At 45.4% G+C, this 22,940-nt stretch overlaps 1 protein-coding gene across 1 annotated transcript in view; it reads right to left on the bottom strand.

Annotated features, from left to right (window-relative positions):
• The window catches only part of LOC106592657 (CUB and sushi domain-containing protein 3), a 500,234-nt gene that overhangs the window by 261,305 nt on the left and 215,989 nt on the right, over positions 1 to 22,940 (bottom strand). Inside the window, 6 exon segments of the mRNA XM_045696358.1 lie at positions 3,432 to 3,548; positions 12,079 to 12,273; positions 12,844 to 13,031; positions 16,298 to 16,436; positions 20,886 to 21,077; positions 22,661 to 22,863. Coding sequence (XP_045552314.1) covers positions 3,432 to 3,548; positions 12,079 to 12,273; positions 12,844 to 13,031; positions 16,298 to 16,436; positions 20,886 to 21,077; positions 22,661 to 22,863 — 1,034 coding nt within the window.

The following is a 22,940-nucleotide window of genomic DNA, read 5'->3' as shown; positions in this document are numbered from 1 at the left end:
AACAACAACAACATCAGCAACACCAGCAACACCAGCAACAACACCAGCAACAACATCAACAACACCAGCAACAACATCAACAACAACAACAACAACAACAGCAACAACAACAACAACAACAGCAACAACAACATCAACATCAGCAACACCAGCAACAACACCAGCAACACCAGCAACAACACCAGCAACAATTTCTAAATGTACTTGTTATCAACCCTCTGAGTGGTCCTGAATTTATGAGGTGGTATTTTAGCCTGACCTTTCTCTGCCAGCCCAGCTGAGACCAATGCATCCAGACCGAGGACACGACCCAAACGCCACCCTTATCCCTATTTAATGCACTCCTTTCAACCAGGGCCCTCTGGTCAAAAGTAATTCACTAAATAGGGAATCGGGTTCAATTCGGGATGCGACCCTGTCTTCAAGTTTCTGTTTGGCCAAGACACATCAGGGAGGTCATCTGTCATAGATGTATGCCACCATCCCTGATGCACTACCCTGCGGGAGTTGTAACGAGATGTAGCGAGATACTTGTCCCGAGTCCTAAATGGTACCCTACGCCCTTCATAGTGCACTAAATACAGAATAAGGTGCCATTTGGGACGTAGACAACACACATAGTCCATGGCTGTTGTAAAGGGATATGATATATTGTCACAGGTAGGGAGAGGTTTTTACCCAGAGCCTCATGCTCCGTTAAGCCATTTGTCAGCATTCTGAGCAGTTTAGTCAGCAGCCATGAAGACATGTCGAAATGGAGCGTTGATTTAAAAACCCTGTGGAAGGTAGCGTCTCAAATGGCACCCTATGGACCCTTATTAGAAGTAGTGCACTATGTGGGGGGGGGGGCTTGGGGTGGCATTTAGGACACACGGTGTGTCTGAGTCCCTGAGTAGTGGAAGATGGCAACAAAAGGATTCTAACTGTCAAGACGGCTTGTCAAACCGGAGATGAATTCAAGTCTGGGTAATAATCATGGTGCTCTTCAGAAAATGTCCCCCTGGCTCGATAAGAGGACATAACTTCAATCATCTCATCAATTCAGGGCCACTTAGTGACAGGGATTGATAATAAGGCAGAAATTAAATCAAATCAAATAAAATGGAAGAACACGTCCAATTGAGGAGAAGTTTGTAAGACAATGAACGATGTACTGTAGTGTTGCATTTTGGGTGTCAGGAAGTCCATGGAATACCACGTCCAATTGAGAAGTACTTGCAGGATCAGGAAGTCCATGGAATACCACGTCCAATTGAGGAGAAGTTTGTAAGATAGTTAACGATGTACTGTAGCGTTGCATTATGGATATCAGTACGCCCAATAGGAATTTTAGTTGGTTTGTTTATCTTCTTCCTGGAGGGATTTGGTGTTTGCTTCCTCCATTACATATTGTGCATGTTTCCATTCTTTAACATCTATTTAGTTTGACCTGATCATAATAATCCCAACTTTCTCTGGTGGGTAATGTGAGGGTGTCAGTGAAATGACTCTCTACTGAAGATACGGACCAGCCTGTTGTTCTCTGAGACATCGTCCCTCTGTCTTATTAGGACAACTAGCCCTGTTGTTCTCTGAGACATCGTCCCTCTGCTTTATTAGGAAAACCAGTCCTGTTGTTCTCTGAGACATCGTCCCTCTGTTTTATTAGGACAACCAGCCCTGTTGTTCTCTGAGACATTGTCCATCTCACTTATTAGTAAAACCAGCCCTGTTGTTCTCTGAGACAGAGTCCCTCTGTCTTATTAGTAAAACCAGCCCTGTTCTCTGAGACATCGTCCCTCTGTCTTATTAGTAAAACCAGCCCTGTTCTCTGAGACATCGTCCCTCTGTCTTATTAGTAAAACCAGCCCTGTTCTCTGAGACATCGTCCCTCTGTCTTATTAGGACAACCAGCCCTGTTCTCTGAGACATCGTCCCTCTGTCTTATTAGGACAACCAGCGCTGTTCTCTGAGACATCATCCCTCTGTCTTATTAATAAAACCAGCCCTGTCGTTCTGAGACATCGTCCCTCTGCTTTATTAGGACAACCAGCCCTTGTTCTCTGAGACATCGTCCATCTGTCTTATTAGTAAAACCAGCCCTGTTGTTCTCTGAGACATAGTCCCTCTGTCTTATTAGTAAAACCAGCCCTGTTGTTCTCTGAGACATAGTCCCTCTGTCTTATTAGGAAAACCAGCCCTGTTCTCTGAGACATCGTCCCTCTGTCTTATTAGGACAACCAGCCCTGTTCTCTGAGACATCGTCCCTCTGTCTTATTAGGACAACCAGCCCTGTTCTCTGAGACATCGTCCCTCTGTCTTATTAGTAAAACTAGCCCTGTTGTTCTGAGACATCGTCCCTCTGCTTTATTAGGACAACCAGCCCTGTTCTCTGAGACACAGTCCCTCTGTCTTATTAGTAAAACCAGCCCTGTTGTTCTCTGAGACAGAGTCCCTCTGTCTTATTAGTAAAACCATATAGAAAGACAACTCTGTTGTTAACATGGAGGAGACCATAATCTCCATGGTTTCTGATAATGGTTTCTGGCCTCATCCTGATTGACCAAATCTTCTGTAGGTCGGTAACCTGGGGTCAGTTAGCCGACATCTCACAGTACTGTAGCTGGCAAGGGATAACCCTGTGTTTTTCCTGAGACTCTTCCTCCACCTCATTAGTAGACCAGTTTGTGTTTGACCCTTCACTTGACCTGTTGTGGGTTTTGTTTTTTTCTTTCGCTTTATCCTGAATATCCAAATGTTCTCTGAGTCGGTAATGTGTGGCCAGTTATATCACAGATCAGCTTCTGTTTCTCCTGAGACACAAATTCCTCGACCTCGTTAGTAAAACCAACGTAGAACCACCATTTTGTTGCTGGAAATGTAGCTACATGTATAGGAGACAATAACCGCCGTGGTTTCTGATAACGCTTCCTGTACGGATCCTGAATGATCACATCTTGGTAATGTGAGGTGGAGTCAGTCGTTATAACACACTGGATTGGAGTTAAACTATTGTCTTGTGTTTCCTGTAAAGCAGAACGCCTCCACTTCCTTAGTAATGCCACATATACAGTAGAAACGCCACACCATTCTGTTGCAGTTCACTACATGAGTTCACTACATTACCTACAGTAGCTGAACAACAGCAACCATGGTTTATAGAACGTTATGAGACAGCAGCACAAACTGCAGAGAGACAGAGAGAGAGGGGAGAGAAGGAGAGAGAGAGAGAGGGGGGAGAGGGAGAGGGGGAGGGAGAGAGAGAGAGAGAGAGAGAGAGAGAGAGAGAGAGAGAGAGAGAGAGATATAGGGGGAGGGAGAGACAAGGAGAGAGAGATATAGGGGGAGGGAGAGACAAGGAGAGAGAGGGGGGAGGAGAGAGAGAAGGAGAGAGAGAGACCGAGAGGGGAGGGAGAGATAAAGAGAGGGAGGGAGCGAGAGGGGATGCTTACCAAAGTCCCCGGGGACAAAGATGTGGTAGACGCAGGTCAGACTCTGGGTATAATTACGGGGGTAATTTGGGGACAGGACGGTCCCCTCTAACCCTGTCGAGCGGCCTCCGCACGGTGCTGTGAAAACACCAACACATCAATATGACTTCCAGGTCACGCTACCTGGGGAAATACATACAGCTACGCAGCAGAAACTGGAATCAGCAAACAGTATTTCCTGCTGCCACAGCTGCACAGGGAAGCAGAAAAATCTGGAAAACATGAGGAGAAAGTGTCAGTATGAACACTTAAATGCTGACTAACAGTCTACAACATAATGAGATATTACAGGAAAGCATATAGGACGTTTAGAGAGAGAAGGAGAGGGAGGGAAGAGGGGGAGGGAGGAGGGGGAGGGAGGAGAGGGAGGGAGGAGAGGGGAGGGAAGAGGGGGAGGGAGGAGAGGGAGGGAAGAGGGGGAGGGAAGAGGGGGAGGGAGGAGGGGGAGGGAAGAGGGGGAGGGAGGAGAGGGAGGGAAGAGGGGGAGGGAAGAGGGGGGAGGGAGGAGAGGGAGGGAGGAGAGGGAGGGAGGAGGGGGAGGGAAGAGGGGGAGGGAGGAGAGGGAGGGAGGAGGGGGAGGGAGGAGGGGGAGGAGGGGGAGGGAGGAGGGGGAGGGAAGAGGTCCCATGAAAAGTGTTGGTCCCATGAGCTGAAATAAAAAATACACAAATGTTGCATGTGCACAAAAAAAAAGTATTTCTCAAAAAACTATTGTACACATTTGTTTACATCCCTGTTAGTGAGCATTTCTCCTTCGCCAAAATAATCCATCCAGCTGACCGGTGTGGCATGTCAAGAAGCTGATTAAACCCGAATGATCATTACACAGGTGCACCTTGTGCTGGGGACAATAAAAGGCCACTCTAAAATGTGCTGTTTTGTCACAAAACACAATGCCAATGATGTCTCAAGTTTTGAGGGAGTGTGCAATTGGCATGCTGACTCCAGGAATGTCCACAGAGCTGTTGCCAGAGAATTGAATGTTCATTTCTCTACCATAAGCCGAGAATTTGGCAGTACGTCCAACCAGCCTTACAACCACAGACCACGTGTAACCACGCCAGCCCAGGACCTTCACATCCTGCTGCTGCTACTCTCTGTTTATCATATATGCATAGTCACTTTAACTATACATTCATGTACATACTACCTCAATTGGTCCGACCAACCACTGCTCCCGCACATTGGCTAACTGGGCTATCTGCATTGTGTCCCTCCACCCGCCAACCCCTCTTTTACGCTACTGCTACTCTCTGTTCATCATATATGCATAGTCACTTTAACCATATCTACATATACATACTACCTCAATCAGCCTGACTAACCGGTGTCTGTGTGTAGCCTCGCTACTGTATATAGCCTCTCTACTGTATATAACCTCTCTACTGTATATAACCTCTCTACTGTATATAACCTCTCTACTGTATATAGCCTCTCTACTGTATATAACCTCTCTACTGTATATAGCCTCTCTACTGTATATAGCCTCTCTACTGTATATAGCCTCTCTACTGTATATAACCTCTCTACTGTATATAGCCTCTCTACTGTATATAGCCTCTCTACTGTATATAGCCTCTCTACTGTATATAGCCTCTCTACTGTATATAGCCTCTCTACTGTTATTTTTCACTGTCTTTTTACTGTTGTTTTATTTCTTTACTTACCTATTGTTCACCTAATACCTTTTTTGCACTATTAGTTAGAGCCTGTCAGTAAGCATTTCACTGTAAGGTCTAAACCTGTTGTATACAGCGCACGTGACAAATAAACTTTGATTTGATTTGGATCGTCTGAGACCAGCCACCTGGACAGCTGATGAAACTGTGGGTTTGCACAACCGAAGAATTTCTTCACAAACTGTCAGAAACCGTCTCAGGGAAGCTCATCTGCAGGCTCGTCGTCCTCACCAGGGTCTTGACCTGACTGCAGTTCTGCATCCTAACCGACTTCAGTGGGCAAATGCTCACCTTCCATGGCCACTGGCATGCTGGAGAAATGTGCTCTTCACAGATGAATCCCGGTTTCAACTGTACCAGGCAGATGGCAGACAGCGTGTATGGTGTTGTCTTGGCGAGCGGTTTGCTGATGTCAACGTTGTGAGCAGAGTTCCCCATGGGATGGCGGTGGGGTTATGGTACGGGTAGGGTTATGGTATGGACAGGGTTATGGTATGGTATGTGTAGGGCAGGGTTATGGTATGGGTAGGGTTATGGTATGGGTAGGACAGGGTTATGGTATGGTATGGGTAGGGAAGGGTTATGGTATGGGCAGGGTTATGGTATGGGCAGGGTTATGGTATGGGTAGGGTTATGGTATGGGCAGGGTTATGGTATGGGTAGGGTTATGGTATGGGCAGGGTTATGGTATGGGTAGGGTTATGGTATGGGCAGGGTTATGGTATGGGTAGGGGTTATGGTATGGGCAGGGTTATGGTATGGGCAGGGTTATGGTATGGGTAGGGTTATGGTATGGGCAGGGTTATGGGTATGGGCAGGGTTATGGTATGGGCAGGGTTATGGTATGGACAGGGTTATGGGTATGGGCAGGGTTATGGTATGGGCAGGGTTATGGTGTGGGCAGGGTTATGGTATGGGTAGGGTTATGGTATGGGTAGGGTTATGGTATGGGCAGGGTTATGGTATGGGCAGGGTTATGGTATGGGTAGGGTTATGGTATGGGCAGGGTTATGGTATGGGCAGGGTTATGGTATGGGCAGGGTTATGGTATGGGTAGGGTTATGGTATGGGCAGGGTTATGGTATGGGCAGGGTTATGGTATGGGTAGGGTTATGGTATGGGTAGGGTTATGGTATGGGCAGGGTTATGGTATGGGTAGGGCAGGGTTATGGTATGGGCAGGGTTATGGTATGGGTAGGGTTATGGTATGGGCAGGGTTATGGTATGGGCAGGGTTATGGTATGGGCAGGGTTATGGTATGGACAGGGTTATGGTATGGGTAGGGTTATGGTATGGGCAGGGTTATGGTATGGGTAGGGCAGGGTTATGGTATGGGTAGGGTTATGGTATGGACAGGGTTATGGTATGGGTAGGGTTATGGTATGGGCAGGGTTATGGTATGGGTAGGGCAGGGTTATGGTATGGGCAGGGTTATGGTATGGACAGGGTTATGGTATGGGCAGGGTTATGGTATGGGTAGGGTAGGGTTATGGTATGGGCAGGGTTATGGTATGGGCAGGGTTATGGGTATGGGCAGGGTTATGGTGTGGGCAGGGTTATGGTATGGGTAGGGTTATGGTATGGGTAGGGTTATGGTATGGGCAGGGTTATGGTATGGGTAGGGCAGGGTTATGGTATGGGCAGGGTTATGGTATGGGCAGGGTTATGGTGTGGACAGGGTTATGGTATGGGTAGGGTTATGGTATGGGCAGGGTTATGGTACGGGTTATGGTATGGGTAGGGTTATGGTATGGGCAGGGTTATGGTGTGGACAGGGTTATGGTGTGGACAGGGTTATGGTGTGGACAGGGTTATGGTATGGACAGGGTTATGGTATGGGCAGGGTTATGGTATGGGCAGGGTTATGGTATGGGTAGGGTTATGGTATGGACAGGGTTATGGTATGGGCAGGGTTATGGTATGGGCAGGGTTATGCTATGGACAGGGTTATGGTGTGGACAGGCATAAGCCATCACCTCATGTCTCAGCATGATAATGCACGACCCCCATATTGCAAGGATCTGCACACAATTCCTGGAAGCTGAAAATGTCCCAGTTCTTCCATGGCCTGCATACTCACCAGACATTGAGCATGTTTGGGATGCTCTGGATCTACGTGTACGACAGCATGTTCCAGTTTAAGCCAATATCCAGCAACTTCGCACAGCCACTGAAGAGGAGTGGGACAACATTCCACAGGCCACAATCAACATCCTGATCAACTCTATGCGAAGGAGATGTGTCACGCTGCATGAGGCAAATGGTGGTCACACCAGATACTGACTGGTTTTCTGATCCACACCCCTACCTTTTTTTTAAGCATATCTGTATTCCCAGTCATTTGAAATCCATAGATTAGGGCCTAATTAATTTATTTCAATTGACCGATTTCCTTATATGAACTGTAACTCAGTAAAATCTTTGAAATTGTTTAATGTTGTGTTTATATTTTTGTTCAGTGTAGATTGAGAATGAGAAGTAAAATAGAATCACATTCCCTGTTCATTAGATTACTTTTTTATCATTATCATGGTCATAATAATCCATATCATTATCATGGTCATAATAATCCATGTCATTATCTTGGTCATAATAATGCATATCATTATCTTGGTCATAATAATCCATATCATTATCTTGGTCATAATAATCCATATCATTATCTTGGTCATAATAATCCATATCATTATCTTGGTCATAATAATCATTGTCATTTACATTTGCTGTCTCCTCCTTGGTTTATATCAGTGTCATCCTAAGATTGGATGAAGTCCTCCTGTAGTCCATTACAACCCATTTCTACCAGCAGTATATCAGATCTATAACTACAACCCATTTCTACCAGCAGTATATCAGATCTATAACTACAACCCATTTCTACCAGCAGTATATCAGATCTATAACTACAACCCATTTTACCAGCAGTAATCAGATTATAACTAAACATTATATATATTACAACCCATTTCTACCAGCAGTATATCAGATCTATAACTACAACCCATTTCTACAAGCAGTATATCAGTGTCTCAGATCTTTAGCCGTTAATCATGCAGGTAATTTGATGAGAGGCTTTTAATGCAGTCACCTCAGCAGGTGGACACACACACACAGCCGCCTAAGACATGGTGCTCCAACTCAGTACGTGGGCGCACACACACACACACACACGTCAAACTCAGCAGGTGGACAGAGAACACGGTTAACAAACACAATCTCATTTGTCAGGGAGAGGCTTACACCAGCTGGTCCAAGTCTGTATGGGAAACAACACCCCACCACACACACACACACACACACACACACACACACACACACACACACACACACAGTGAGGCTAGCACCAGCTGGACTGGGCTCTCCCTGTCACCATGCAGCCATCCTGAATTGAAAACTGCACAACATTCCCCAAACACCACGAGACCTGAGAGGCTGTAGACAGGAGAACCACGTCATGAGACATACAGTATGTGAAGGCTGTAGACAGGAGAACGATGTCATGAGACATACAGTATGTGAAGGCTGTAGACAGGAGAACCATCTTATGAGACATACAGTATGTGAAAGCTGTAGACAGGAGAACCACGTCATGAGACATACAGTATGTGAAGGCTGTAGACAGGAGAACCATGTCATGAGACATACAGTATGTGAAAGCTGTAGACAGGAGAACCACGTCATGAGACATACAGTATGTGAAAGCTGTAGACAGGAGAACCACGTCATGAGACATACAGTATGTGAAGGCTGTAGACAGGAGAACGATGTCATGAGACATACAGTATGTGAAGGCTGTAGACAGGAGAACCATCTCATGAGACATACAGTATGTGAAGGCTGTAGACAGGAGAACGATGTCATGAGACATACAGTATGTGAAGGCTGTAGACAGGAGAACCATCTCATGAGACATACAGTATGTGAAGGCTGGAGACAGGAGAACGATGTCATGAGACATACAGTATGTGAAGGCTGTAGACAGGAGAACCATGCCAAGACTAAATCAAATCAAATCAAATGTTATTGGTCACATGGTTAGCAGATGTTAATGCGAGTGTAGTGAAATGCTTGTGCTTCTAGTTCCGACCGTGCAGTAATATCTAACAAGTAATCTACCAATTTCGAATAGTTTCCTAAGAACGCGAAGCGAGGCGGCCATCTCTGTCCTCGCCGGATAACATTGAGTCAAGGTGTCTGAGTCCTAAATGACACCTTATTCCCTGTGTAGTGCACTACTTTAGACCAGGGCCCGGTTCCCTATGTAGTGGACTACTTTAGACCAGGGTCCTATTCCCTATATAGAGCACTACTTTAGACCAGGGTCCTATTCCCTATGTAGTGCAGTACTTTAGAAAATGACTTATTCCCTATGTAGTGCACTACTTTAGACCAGGGCCCAAGGTGTTGTGGTTACAGTGCATCCTGGGACTATTCATATCACTTCAAATCAACAGACAGGTTAGTCAATAGAACGGACACACAACAGTCACTTAGGCCCGCCCGCCCGCCCGCCCGCCCGCCCGCCCGCCCGCCCGCTTCCTACAACACAATAAACCTTCATCTGGACTGTATTCAGACGAATGTCCTCTTCAGTTTAAACAACTAAATATTGATCAGTCACAGTTACTGTAGAGAACAAATTGATAATCGATTGATCGTCAACTCCCTCACATTGACAGCTAGGATTGGCTCTGTCCCACTCAGAGTGTGTGTATGTGTGTGTGTTTGTTTTGGAACATCTCATCCTACATTCAGGACAGCTACTGACCCCTCCGTCTCCCAACTACTGACCCCTCCGTCTCCCCTCCGTCTCCCAACTACTGACCCCTCCGTCTCCCAGCTACTGACCCCTCCGTCTCCCCTCCGTCTCCCAACTACTGACCCCTCGTTCCCACTACTGACCCCTCCGTCTCCCAACTACTGACCCCTCCGTCTCCCAGCTACTGACCCCTCCGTCTCCCAACTACTGACCCCTCCGTCTCCCCTCCGTCTCCTCATCTCCCCTCCGTCTCCCAACTACTGACCCCTCCGTCTCCCAGCTACTGACCCCTCCGTCTCCAACACGCCCCTCCGTCTCCCCTCCATCCCTCCGTCTCCCAACTACTGACCCCTCCGTCTCCCAGCTACTGACCCCTCCGTCTCCCAGCTACTGACCCCTCCGTCTCCCCTCCGTCTCCCAACTACTGACCCCTCCGTCTCCCCGACCCTCCGTTCTCCCAGCTACTGACCCCTCCGTCTCCCCTCCGTCTCCAAACTACTGGCCCCTCCATCTCCCCTCCATCTCCCCTCCGTCTCCCCTCCGTCTTCAAACTACTGGCCCCTCCATCTCCCCTCCATCTCCCCTCCGTCTTCAAGCTACTGGCCCTCCATCTCCCTCCGTCTCCCTCCGTCTCAAACTACTGGCCCCTCCATTTCCCCTCCGTCTCCCAGCTACTGACCCCTCCGTCTCCCCTCCGTCTCCCAGCTACTGACCCCTCCGTCTCCCCTCCGTCTCCCAGCTACTGACCCCCCGTCTCCCCTCCGTCTCCCAGCTACTGACCCCTCCGTCTCCCAGCTACTGACCCCTCCGTCTCCCCTCCGTCTCCCAACTACTGACCCCTCCATCTCCCCTCCGTCTCCCCTCCGTCTCCCCTCCGTCTCCAAACTACTGGCCCCTCCATCTCCCCTCCGTCTCCCCTCCGTCTCCCCTCCGTCTCCAAACTACTGGCCCCTCCATCTCCCCTCCGTCTCCCCTCCATCTCCCCTCCGTCTCCCAGCGACTGACCCCTCCGTCTCCCCTCCATCTCCCCTCCGTCTCCCAGCTACTGACCCCTACGTCTCCCAGCTACTGACCCCTCCGTCTCCCAGCTACTGGCCCCTCCATCCTCCGTCTCCCCTCCGTCTCCCAGCTACTGGCCCCTCCATCTCCCTCCATCTCCCCTCCGTCTCCCAGCTACTGACCCCTCCGTCTCCCAGCTACTGACCCCTCCGTCTCCTAGCTACTGGCCCCTCCGTCTCCCCTCCGTCTCCCAGCTACTGGCCCCTCCATCTCCCCTCCATCTCCCCTCCGTCTCCCAGCTACTGACCCCTCCGTCTCCCAGCTACTGACCCCTCCGTCTCCCAGCTACTGACCCCTCCGTCTCCCCTCCATCTCCCCTCCGTCTCCCAGCTACTGACCCCTCCGTCTCCCAGCTACTGGCCCCTCCGTCTCCCAGCTACTGGCCCCTCCATCTCCCCTCCATCTCCCCTCCGTCTCCCCTCCGTCTCCCCTCCGTCTCCCAGCTACTGGCCCCTCCATCTCCCCTCCATCTCCCCTCCGTCTCCCCTCCGTCTCCCAGCTACTGACCCCTCCGTCTCCCAGCTACTGACCCATGTTGTTGTGGGGGGGAGGTGCTCATGTTGTTGTGGGGGAGGTGCTCATGTTGTTGTGGGGGGGTGGTGCTCATGTTGTTGTGGGGGGAGGTGCTCATGTTGTTGTGGGGGGAGGTGCTCATGTTGTTGTGGGGGGGTGCTCATTGTGGAAGTGGAGCTGCTCATTGGACAGGTACATGGAGCAGGCCTTTGTAGAGAAGTTGCTTAAATACCAGTACCCTCGTGGCACGCTGGGACAGCCTCGGGTGGAGGTACAAGCTGTTTGGTACTGATATTTGGCAGCCTCGGGTGGAGGTGCAAGCTGTTGGCTCTGATATTTGGCAGTCTTGGCCACGTACACATGCGTGCAGTGCGTGGACTCCAGATTGAGGGCCTGACAAAAAGTAGGGCAAAGCAATTGGCTAGGTAGTGCTCCGTTTCAGCTGTCGAGAGCAGCCTGGCTGTTCGGAGAAGGAGGTGCTTTTTCTGTACCCTCGAGTGCCATGCAAACAGGGTCCTTTGAAATGTTCAGATCCTTTTTTTGTTCATTTGGTTGGTGGATTCAAATAAAGTATATAAATGTGTGTGTGTTGCCTCACCTTGACAGCTGGGCCTGGCTCGGTCCCACTCAGGCCTCTTGCTGTTTCCCATCATACAGGTCAGTGTGGAGTGTCCTTGTAACAGATAGCCCGCCTCACAGCTGAACGTCACTGTGGAGCCCAGCTTGTAGTCATTCCCCAGGCGTGTCCCGTTCATAGCGTTCCCGGGATCAAAGCAAGCCTCCCGCAGTTTAGCTGTCGTTGAAAATAAATATATTTTGTTATTGTTATAAATAAGACAAATTATGTCATCAACATCAGAAGGTTGTTTGAGCGGTTGAATAGCCTAGTGAATGTTTTGATCACGAAAAAGCTGTAACCAATCAACTTTTTAAAGACTTACAGTATATGATACAAAATGATGTTGTGTAGAAACACATATTAAACAAACACACAAAACAAAACGGAACAAACTTGTCAGGACGTCCTTTGCTACGTTTGTAAAAACTTGGGCGATAGCACAAAAAAACATAACGAAAAGAAGAAAAAAAAACACAAAACAAACACTTTGGAAAGTTGGACAAAGATCGTCCTCGTGTGAATATAAACTTGGTTCCCTGAAGGAAGGGGGACGAGCCACAACACACAGCTACGGGGGGGGGAACCACTCTCACTTGGTCATGCGACTGAATTAGTGTCAAATGAACCGACAGAAAGGGAACCAACTCGGAAGATAGTCCTCTGCTGTATTTGTAACTTTCACAAAAGCATTAAAACAAAGACAACAACTATTTCAAGTTGCAGAAACAAGCCCTTGCGCCTCACCTTTATACTCCAGATGGAAGCCTTGGTAGCTCACTGAGCCGTCGCTACGGAAGGCCAGGTGCATAAAGTTAGAGACGCTCTCTATCTTCTCTGGAAGCTTGCTATCCTGGAAACTACCAATCAGGTGACTGTTGCTGTCTGGTCCGTCGTAGATATACAGGAAGTCGTAGTTGGGCTCGATGCTGAAACTGTAGAAGGAAAATAAAACAATTATTTCAGCAAATTAACAGAGAAACAAACAGTTCTTTTCTCAAATATTTTTTTTTTAAACCGGTTAACTCTGATAATTAACAATAAAAAGGTTGTTACACAATATCAACAAGAAAAGGGTTATTTCAGAAAAGTTTAAATGTGGGGATGTACTGAACGAGAGCTTTCTAGCACCTTATGGTTTCAATAGTTTTTATTTCAGCAGTGTTGAAATGTGTGACGCACTGTACAAGAGCCTTTCAATATATACATTGGCGTTTTGATTTGAGAGTCTGAGAAGCATTAGTAAGCCATTTCAGCTTCTTGCATCTCAGACACAGATAGAATGACGAACAGAAGAACTCCCTGAAGAGGTCTGGTGAGAAAGAGAGAGAGAGAGAGAGCGAGAGAGAGCGAGAGAGAGCGAGAGAGAGGGGAGAGAGAGGGGAGAGGTAGTGGGAGAGAGAGAGTGGGAGAGAGAGAGAGAGAGAGAGAGAGAGAGAGAGAGAGAGAGAGAGAGAGAGAGAGATTGAGAGAGAGATTGAGTGAGTGAGTGAGAGATTGAGAGAGAGATTGAGTGAGTGAGAGATTGAGAGAGAGAGAGAGATTGAGAGAGAGAGAGAGATTGAGAGAGAGAGAGTAAATGAGAGATTGAATTGTTGCAACATCATGTAGGAAGAACTGCTCCCAAATGGCCCTGGTAATGTAGTGTGAAGCAGACATTTCATATCGTTCTATTGCTGTATATCAAATGTCTCACTGAGAGAGAAGCCTGTTATTTCTAATCTTTGGCTTTTATGACAAAAATGGTAATAGCTTTGGGATAATTAAATCAAGACAACACCAATTTCAAATCATAACTTCTTCCTATTCTTCAGTGTTCCCGTGAGGTTGTGTGTATTTCCTGTTGACTATCAGCAGTATCTAGCAGGACAAACCAAATGAAAATGATACTGTATTTCCTGTTGACTTTATCAGCAGTATCTAGCAGGACAAACCAAATGAAAATGATACTGTATTTTCTGTTGACTATCAGCAGTATCTTGCAGGACAAACCAAATGAAAATTATACTGTATTTCCTGTTGACTCTATCAGCAGTATCTAGCAGGACAAACAAAATGAAAATGATACTGTATTTCCTGTTGACTCTATCAGCAGTATCTAGCAGGGCAAACCAAATGAAAATGATACTGTATTTCCTGATGACTCTATCAGCAGTATCTAGCAGTGCAAACCAAATGAAAATGATGCTCTATTTCCTGTTGACTATCAGCAGTATCTAGCAGGACAAACCAAATGAAAATGATACTGTATTTCCTGTTGACTATCAGCAGTATCTAGCAGGAGAAACCAAATGAAAATGATACTGTATTTCCTGCTGACTATCAGCAGTATCTAGCAGGACAAACCAAATGAAAATGATACTGTATTTCCTGTTGACTATCAGCAGTATCTAGCAGGACAAACCAAATGAAAATGATACTGTATTTCCTGTTGACTATCAGCAGTATCTAGCAGGAGAAACCAAATGAAAATGATACTGTATTTCCTGTTGAATCTATCAGCAGTATCTAGCAGGTGAAACCAAATGAAAATGATACTGTATTTCCTGTTGACTATCAGCAGTATCTAGCAGGAGAAACCAAATGAAAATGATACTGTATTTCCTGTTGACTCTATCAGCAGTATCTAGCAGGACAAACCAAATGAAAATGATACTGTATTTCCTGTTGACTCTATCAGCAGTATCTAGCAGGACAAACCAAATGAAAATGATACTGTATTTCCTGTTGACTATCAGCAGTATCTAGCAGGACAAACCAAATGAAAATTATACTGTATTTCCTGTTGACTCTATCAGCAGTATCTAGCAGGACAAACCAAATGAAAATGATACTGTATTTCCTGTTGACTATCAGCAGTATCTAGCAGGACTGTCACGTCCGTCGTATGGATTAGACCAAAGCGCAGCGGGAATGTGTATACTCATCTTCTTTTATTTTAGAAGGCAACGTGAACACTGAACAAAATAACAAACACCGACGAAGACAGTCCTGTAAGGCAACACACTATTCACGGAACAACTACCCACAAACACAGTGACAAAAACCCCTTACTTAAATATGGCCTCCAATTAAAAGCAACGGAGAAGAGCTGCTTCTAATTGAAGGCCAAACCAAAAACCCTGAACATAGAAATAGACTAAATAGAACATTGCCCCCAAAAAAACGAAACACACTAAACAAACACCCCCTGCCACGCCCTGACCAAACTACAATAACAAACAACCCCTTTTACTGGTCAGGACGTGACAAGGACAAACCAAATTAAAATTATGCTGTATTTCCTGTTGACTCTATCAGCAGTGTCTAGCAAGACAAACCTTTTCCTTTTCAAAAACTATGATAAAGACATTTTCAAAAGAATAGTTTTCAGAAAGTGGCTTCCAATAACGCCGCCCAGAGCCCCAATAGAAAGAGCAAGGATCTCCATGAAAGGAAGAAACCCTGAGAGGAACCAGACTCAGATACCAAGGCCATCACCTCCATGAAAGGAAGAAACCCAGAGAGGAACCAGACTCAGATACCAAGGCCATCACCTCCATGAAAGGAAGAAACCCAGAGAGGAACCAGACTCAGATACCAAGGCCATCACCTCCATGAAAGGAAGAAACCCTGAGAGGAACCAGACTCAGATACCAAGGCCATCACCTCCATGAAAGGAAGAAACCCTGAGAGGAACCAGACTCAGATACCAAGGCCATCACCTCCATGAAAGGAAGAAACCCTGAGAGGAACCAGACTCAGATACCAAGGCCATCACCTCCATGAAAGGAAGAAACCCTGAGAGGAACCAGACTCAGATACCAAGGCCATCACCTCCATGAAAGGAAGAAACCCTGAGAGGAACCAGTAGAGAGGAACACCAGACCACAGTAACATCGGCTGTCAAATGTCACTTTAATTTCCTGATGATTCTACATGTTGAATCCACCCACAGTTCATCAACACCCAGCAGGCGATCGCTAACACACTGCAGACACCCTCTGCTCTCAGCTGTTCCTCTTTCTGGTGTGTTTCAGTTCAGAAGATTACCTGAAAGGAATCATTCATTCATTCATTCATTCATTCATTTATTCGTTCATTTATTCATTCATTTATTTATTCATTCATTCATTCATTTATTCATTCATTCATTTATTCATTCATTCATTCGTTCATTTATTCATTCATTCATTCATTCATTCATTCATTCATTCCTTACCTGATAAAAGCCAGCGATATGACGTAGTCTGAGTGGACAGCGATCAGCCAATCACAGTCTTTGCTGTGCGGGTAGGGGAGGGGGAAGTTGGGAGAGAGGATGAATCCTGATGATCCCGTTACATTACCTCCACAGGGAGCTGGAGAAACACACACACACACACACACACACACACACACACACACCATGTTCAAAGCATACAGTACAACACAATGTAGTGGTTTTAATATGTCTTGGTCACAGTACTGTTAACCCCTTTAATCATACCGGTGGTTTAATATGTCTTGGTACTGTTAACTCCTTTAATCATACCGGTGGTTTAATATGTCTTGGTACTGTTAACCCCTTTAATCATACCGGTGGTTTAATATGTCTTGGTACTGTTAACCCCTTTAATCATACCGGTGGTTTAATATGTCTTGGTACTGTTAACCCCTTTAATCATACCGGTGGTTTAATATGTCTTGGTACTGTTAACCCCTTTAATCATACCGGTGGTTTAATATGTCTTGGTACTGTTAACCCCTTTAATCATACCGGTGGTTTAATATGTCTTGGTACTGTCAACCCCTTTAATCATACCGGTGGTTTAATATGTCTTGGTACTGTTAACCCCTTTAATCATACCGGTGGTTTTAATATGTCTTGGTACTGTTAACCCCTTTAATCATACCGGTGGTTTAATATGTCTTGGTACTGTTAACCCCTTTAATCATACCGGTGGTTTAATATGTCTTGGTACTGTTAACCCCTTTAATCATACCGGTGGTTTAATATGTCTTGGGTACTGTTAACCCCTTTAATCATACCGGTGGTTTAATATGTCTTGGTACTGTTAACCCCTTTAATCATACCGGTGGTTTTAATATGTCTTGGTACTGTTAACCCCTTTAATCATACCGGTGGTTTAATATGTCTTGGTACTGTTAACCCCTTTAATCATACCGGTGGTTTAATATGTCTTGGTACTGTTAACCCCTTTAATCATACCGGTGGTTTTAATATGTCTTGGTACTGTTAACCCCTTTAATCATACCGGTGGTTTAATATGTCTTGGTACTGTTAACCCCTTTAATCATACCGGTGGTTTAATATGTCTTGGTACTGTTAACCCCTTTAATCATACCGGTGGTTTAATATGTCTTGGTACTGTTAACCCCTTTAATCATACCGGTGGTTTTAATATGTCTTGGTACTGTTAACCCCTTTAATCATACCGGTGGTTTAATATGTCTTGGTACTGTTAACCCCTTTAATCATACCGGTGGTTTAATATGTCTTGGTACTGTTAACCCCTTTAATCATACCGGTGGTTTAATATGTCTTGGTACTGTTAACCCCTTTAATCATACCGGTGGTTTTCAGACAGAATAATAAAACTAGAAAATATCCCTAGTAGGGTGTAATTTGTACGTGTCACCAATACAGTTAGTAGACTGACCCCTGTTTTATCCCCTGTAGTGTTTCATTAATACAGTTAGTAGGACAGACTGACCCCTGTTATATCCCCCTGTAGTGTTTCATTAATACAGTTAGTAGGACAGACTGACCCCTGTTATATCCCCTGTAGTGTTTCATTAATACAGTTAGTAGACTGACCCCTGTTATATCCCCTGTAGTGTTTCATTAATACAGTTAGTAGGACAGACTGACCCCTGTTTTATCCCCTGTAGTGTTTCATTAATACAGTTAGTAGGACAGACTGACCCCTGTTATATCCCCTGTAGTGTTTCATTAATACAGTTAGTAGGACAGACTGACCCCTGTTATATCCCCTGTAGTGTTTCATTAATACAGTTAGTAGGACAGACACCCTGTTATATCCCCTGTAGTGTTTCATTAATACAGTTAGTAGGACAGACTGACCCCTGTTATATCCCCTGTAGTGTTTCATTAATACAGTTAGTAGACTGACCCCTGTTATATCCCCTGTAGTGTTTCATTAATACAGTTAGTAGGACAGACTGACCCCTGTTTTATCCCCTGTAGTGTTTCATTAATACAGTTAGTAGACTGACCCCTGTTATATCCCCTGTAGTGTTTCATTAATACAGTTAGTAGGACAGACTGACCCCTGTTTTATCCCCTGTAGTGTTTCATTAATACAGTTAGTAGGACAGACTGACCCCTGTTATATCCCCTGTAGTGTTTCATTAATACAGTTAGTAGGACAGACTGACCCCTGTTATATCCCCTGTAGTGTTTCATTAATACAGTTAGTAGACTGACCCCTGTTTTATCCCCTGTAGTGTTTCATTAATACAGTTAGTAGACTGACCCCTGTTTTATCCCCTGTAGTGTTTCATTAATACAGTTAGTAGGAGACTGACCCCTGTTATATCCCCTGTAGTGTTTCATTAATACAGTTAGTAGGACAGACTGACCCCTGTTATATCCCCTGTAGTGTTTCATTAATACAGTTAGTAGGACAGACTGACCCCTGTTATATCCCCTGTAGTGTTTCATTAATACAGTTAGTAGGACAGACTGACCCCTGTTATATCCCCTGTAGTGTTTCATTAATACAGTTAGTGGACAGACTGACCCCTGTTTTATCCCCTGTAGTGTTTCATTAATACAGTTAGTAGGACAGACTGACCCCTGTTATATCCCCTGTAGTGTTTCATTAATACAGTTAGTAGACTGACCCCTGTTTTATCCCCTGTAGTGTTTCATTAATACAGTTAGTAGGACAGACTGAACCCCTGTTATATCCCCTGTAGTGTTTCATTAATACAGTTAGTAGACTGACCCCTGTTTTATCCCCTGTAGTGTTTCATTAATACAGTTAGTAGACAGACTGACCCCTGTTATATCCCCTGTAGTGTTTCATTAATACAGTTAGTAGGACAGACTGACCCCTGTTTTATCCCCTGTAGTGTTTCATTAATACAGTTAGTAGGACAGACTGACCCCTGTTTTATCCCCTGTAGTGTTTCATTAATACAGTTAGTCAGACTGACCCCTGTTATATCCCCTGTAGTGTTTCATTAATACAGTTAGTAGGACAGACTGACCCCTGTTATATCCCCTGTAGTGTTTCATTAATACAGTTAGTAGGACAGACTGACCCCTGTTATATCCCCTGTAGTGTTTCATTAATACAGTTAGTAGACTGACCCCTGTTTTATCCCCTGTAGTGTTTCATTAATACAGTTAGTAGGACAGACTGACCCCTGTTATATCCCCTGTAGTGTTTCATTAATACAGTTAGTAGGCAGACTGACCCCTGTTTTATCCCCTGTAGTGTTTCATTAATACAGTTAGTAGGAGACTGACCCCTGTTATATGCCCCTGTAGTGTTTCATTAATACAGTTAGTAGGACAGACTGACCTCTGTTATATCCCCTGTAGTGTTTCATTAATACAGTTAGTAGGACAGACTGACCCCTGTTTTATCCCCTGTAGTGTTTCATTAATACAGTTAGTAGGCAGACTGACCCCTGTTATATCCCCTGTAGTGTTTCATTAATACAGTTAGTAGGCAGACTGACCCACTGTTATATCACCCTGTAGTGTTTCATTAATACAGTTAGTAGGACAGACTGACCCCTGTTATATCCCCTGTAGTGTTTCATTAATACAGTTAGTAGACTGACCCCTGTTATATCCCCTGTAGTGTTTCATTAATACAGTTAGTAGACTGACCCCTGTTATATCCCCTGTAGTGTTTCATTAATACAGTTAGTAGGACAGACTGACCCCTGTTATATCCCCCGTAGTGTTTCATTAATACAGTTAGTAGACTGACCCCTGTTTTATCCCCTGTAGTGTTTCATTAGCAGCAGCCTTTCTCAACCAAATCCTCAGGGATTCACCAAAACTGGGTTGAAAAAGGACCTTTTAAAGCCCCACTATTGCAGAAAGGTGCGCAGAATAAACACAGTTATATTCCTAGTAGTAATATATATATATATATATTATTTTATCATAGATGTTTTTATTTGATTTATCCTTTATTTATCCAGGAAGTCCCAGTGAGGTCAGAAGACCTCTTTTAGAAGGAAGACCTGACATTTAAAGGCTCGCTGATACAGCCTGAGGACAGAATAACTCTCGTCGTGATGTTATACAGAATAACCCCTCCTTCAATTTCCAGGAGCCTGTCTTTCAAACCCCTTCCGATGCAAACAGAACAACCAAAGTTATATTCCCTGTAGCGTTTAATGTACAGCCCCACCAATACAGCTGGGAGGGCTGATAAACCAGTTATATTTCATGTACAGTCCCACCAATACAGCTGGGAGGGCTGATAAACCAGTTATATTTCATGTACAGCCCCACCAATACAGCTGGGAGGGCTGATAAACCAGTTATATTTAATGTACAGCCTCACCAATACAGCTGGGAGGGCTGATAAACCAGTTATATTTAATGTACAGCCCCACCAATACAGCTGGGAGGGCTGATAAACCAGTTATATTTAATGTACAGCCCCACCAATATAGCTGGGAGGGCTGATAAACCAGTTAAATTTAATGTAGATCAGTATAGTGTAGATCAGTATAGTATAGATCAGTATAGTATAGATCAGTATAGTATAGATCAGTATAGTATAGATCAGTACAGTACAGTAGTAAATCCTCACCAATGCAGCTGGGAGGGCTGGGCTGCCAGTAGTATCTGTTGTCCACCTGGATGCAGGTGATCTTGCTCTCTCCCTGCAGCTCATATCCTGGATCACAGGAAAAGGTCACCGTGTCATCTGGTTCTCTCCCCTCTCCGTTACGACTGCCGTTCATAGGCATGCCTGGATCTCTGCAGGCTGTCGCCACTGAACCTGGAGGCACACAGCACATGACATTATACTGCAGCTGAAGGACACACAGCAGACATGACATTATACTGCAGCTGAAGGACACACAGCAGACATGACATTATACTGCAGCTGAAGGACACACAGCAGACATGACATTATACTGCAGCTGAAGGACACACAGCAGACATGACATTATACTGCAGCTGAAGGATACACAGCAGACATGACATTATACTGCAGCTGAAGGACACACAGCAGACATGACATTATACTGCAGCTGAAGGACACACAGCAGACATGACATTATACTGCAGCTGAAGGACACACAGCAGACATGACATTATACTGCAGCTGAAGGACACACAGCAGACATGACATTATACTGCAGCTGAAGGACACACAGCACACGACATTATACTGCAGCTGAAGGACACACAGCAGACATGACATTATACTGCAGCTGAAGGACACACAGCAGACGACATTATACTGCAGCTGAAGGATACACAGCAGACATGACATTATACTGCAGCTGAAGGACACACAGCACACGACATTATACTGCAGCTGAAGGACACACAGCAGACATGACATTATACTGCAGCTGAAGGACACACAGCAGACATGACATGACACAACAGCTGAAGGACACACAGCAGACATGACATGACACAACAGCTGAAGGACACACAGCAGACATGACATTATACTGCAGCTGAAGGACACACAGCAGACATGACATTATACTGCAGCTGAAGGACACACAGCAGACATGACATGATACAACAGCTGAAGGACACACAGCAGACATGACATTATACTGCAGCTGAAGGACACACAGCAGACATGACATGACACAACAGCTGAAGGACACACAGCAGACATGACATTACACAACAGCTGAAGGACACACAGCAGACATGACATTACACAACAGCTGAAGGATACACAGCAGACATGACATTACACTGCAGCTGAAGGACACACAGCAGACATGACATTATACTGCAGCTGAAGGACACACAGCAGACATGACATGACACAACAGCTGAAGGACACACAGCAGACATGACATGACACAACAGCTGAAGGATACACAGCAGACATGACATGACACAACAGCTGAAAGACACACAGCAGACATGACATTACACAACAGCTGAAGGACACACAGCAGACATGACATTACACAACAGCTGAAGGACACGCAGCAGACATGACATGACACAACAGCTGAAGGACACGCAGCAGACATGACATGACACAACAGCTGAAGGACACACAGCAGACATGACATGACACAACAGCTGAAGGACACGCAGCAGACATGACATGACACAACAGCTGAAGGACACACAGCAGACATGACATGACACAACAGCTGAAGGATACACAGTAGACATGACATTATACTACAGCTGAAGGACACACAGCAGACATGACATTACACAACAGCTGAAGGACACGCAGCAGACATATGAGACCAGTTGGCTTCCCAGTTCATATGAGACCAACTATTACAGAGTTGAAGGTAAATAGAATAAATAAATGCTATTCTTTCTTGTCACTCAAGAAACGGACAGGTATTTTCTTGAAACACTCACTTGAGAAGTCGATGGCGAAGCCAGACTTGGTGATGTAGAAGTCAGTCTGGAACTGAATGGTGACGACGTTGAGGGTGCTGTGAATCCCCTCGGGGAGCAGGGAGCCAGACACCTCCCTCAGAGACATCTCATTTTCTGCTGGTCCGTCCCAAACCTCCAGGATGTCGTGAGATGCCTCCGTGTCGAACGCCAGGAACTGGAGGCTTAGGGAGGAAGGGATTTAAATCGGATGAAACATAAACAGATTTGGCCAAGACAACACCAATTTCAAATCATAAAT

This window comes from Salmo salar, chromosome ssa02 (assembly GCF_905237065.1).
Source record: "Salmo salar chromosome ssa02, Ssal_v3.1, whole genome shotgun sequence".
NCBI classification, from domain to species: Eukaryota; Metazoa; Chordata; class Actinopteri; order Salmoniformes; family Salmonidae; genus Salmo; species Salmo salar.
This window is presented reverse-complemented; position numbering and strand designations above follow the sequence as displayed.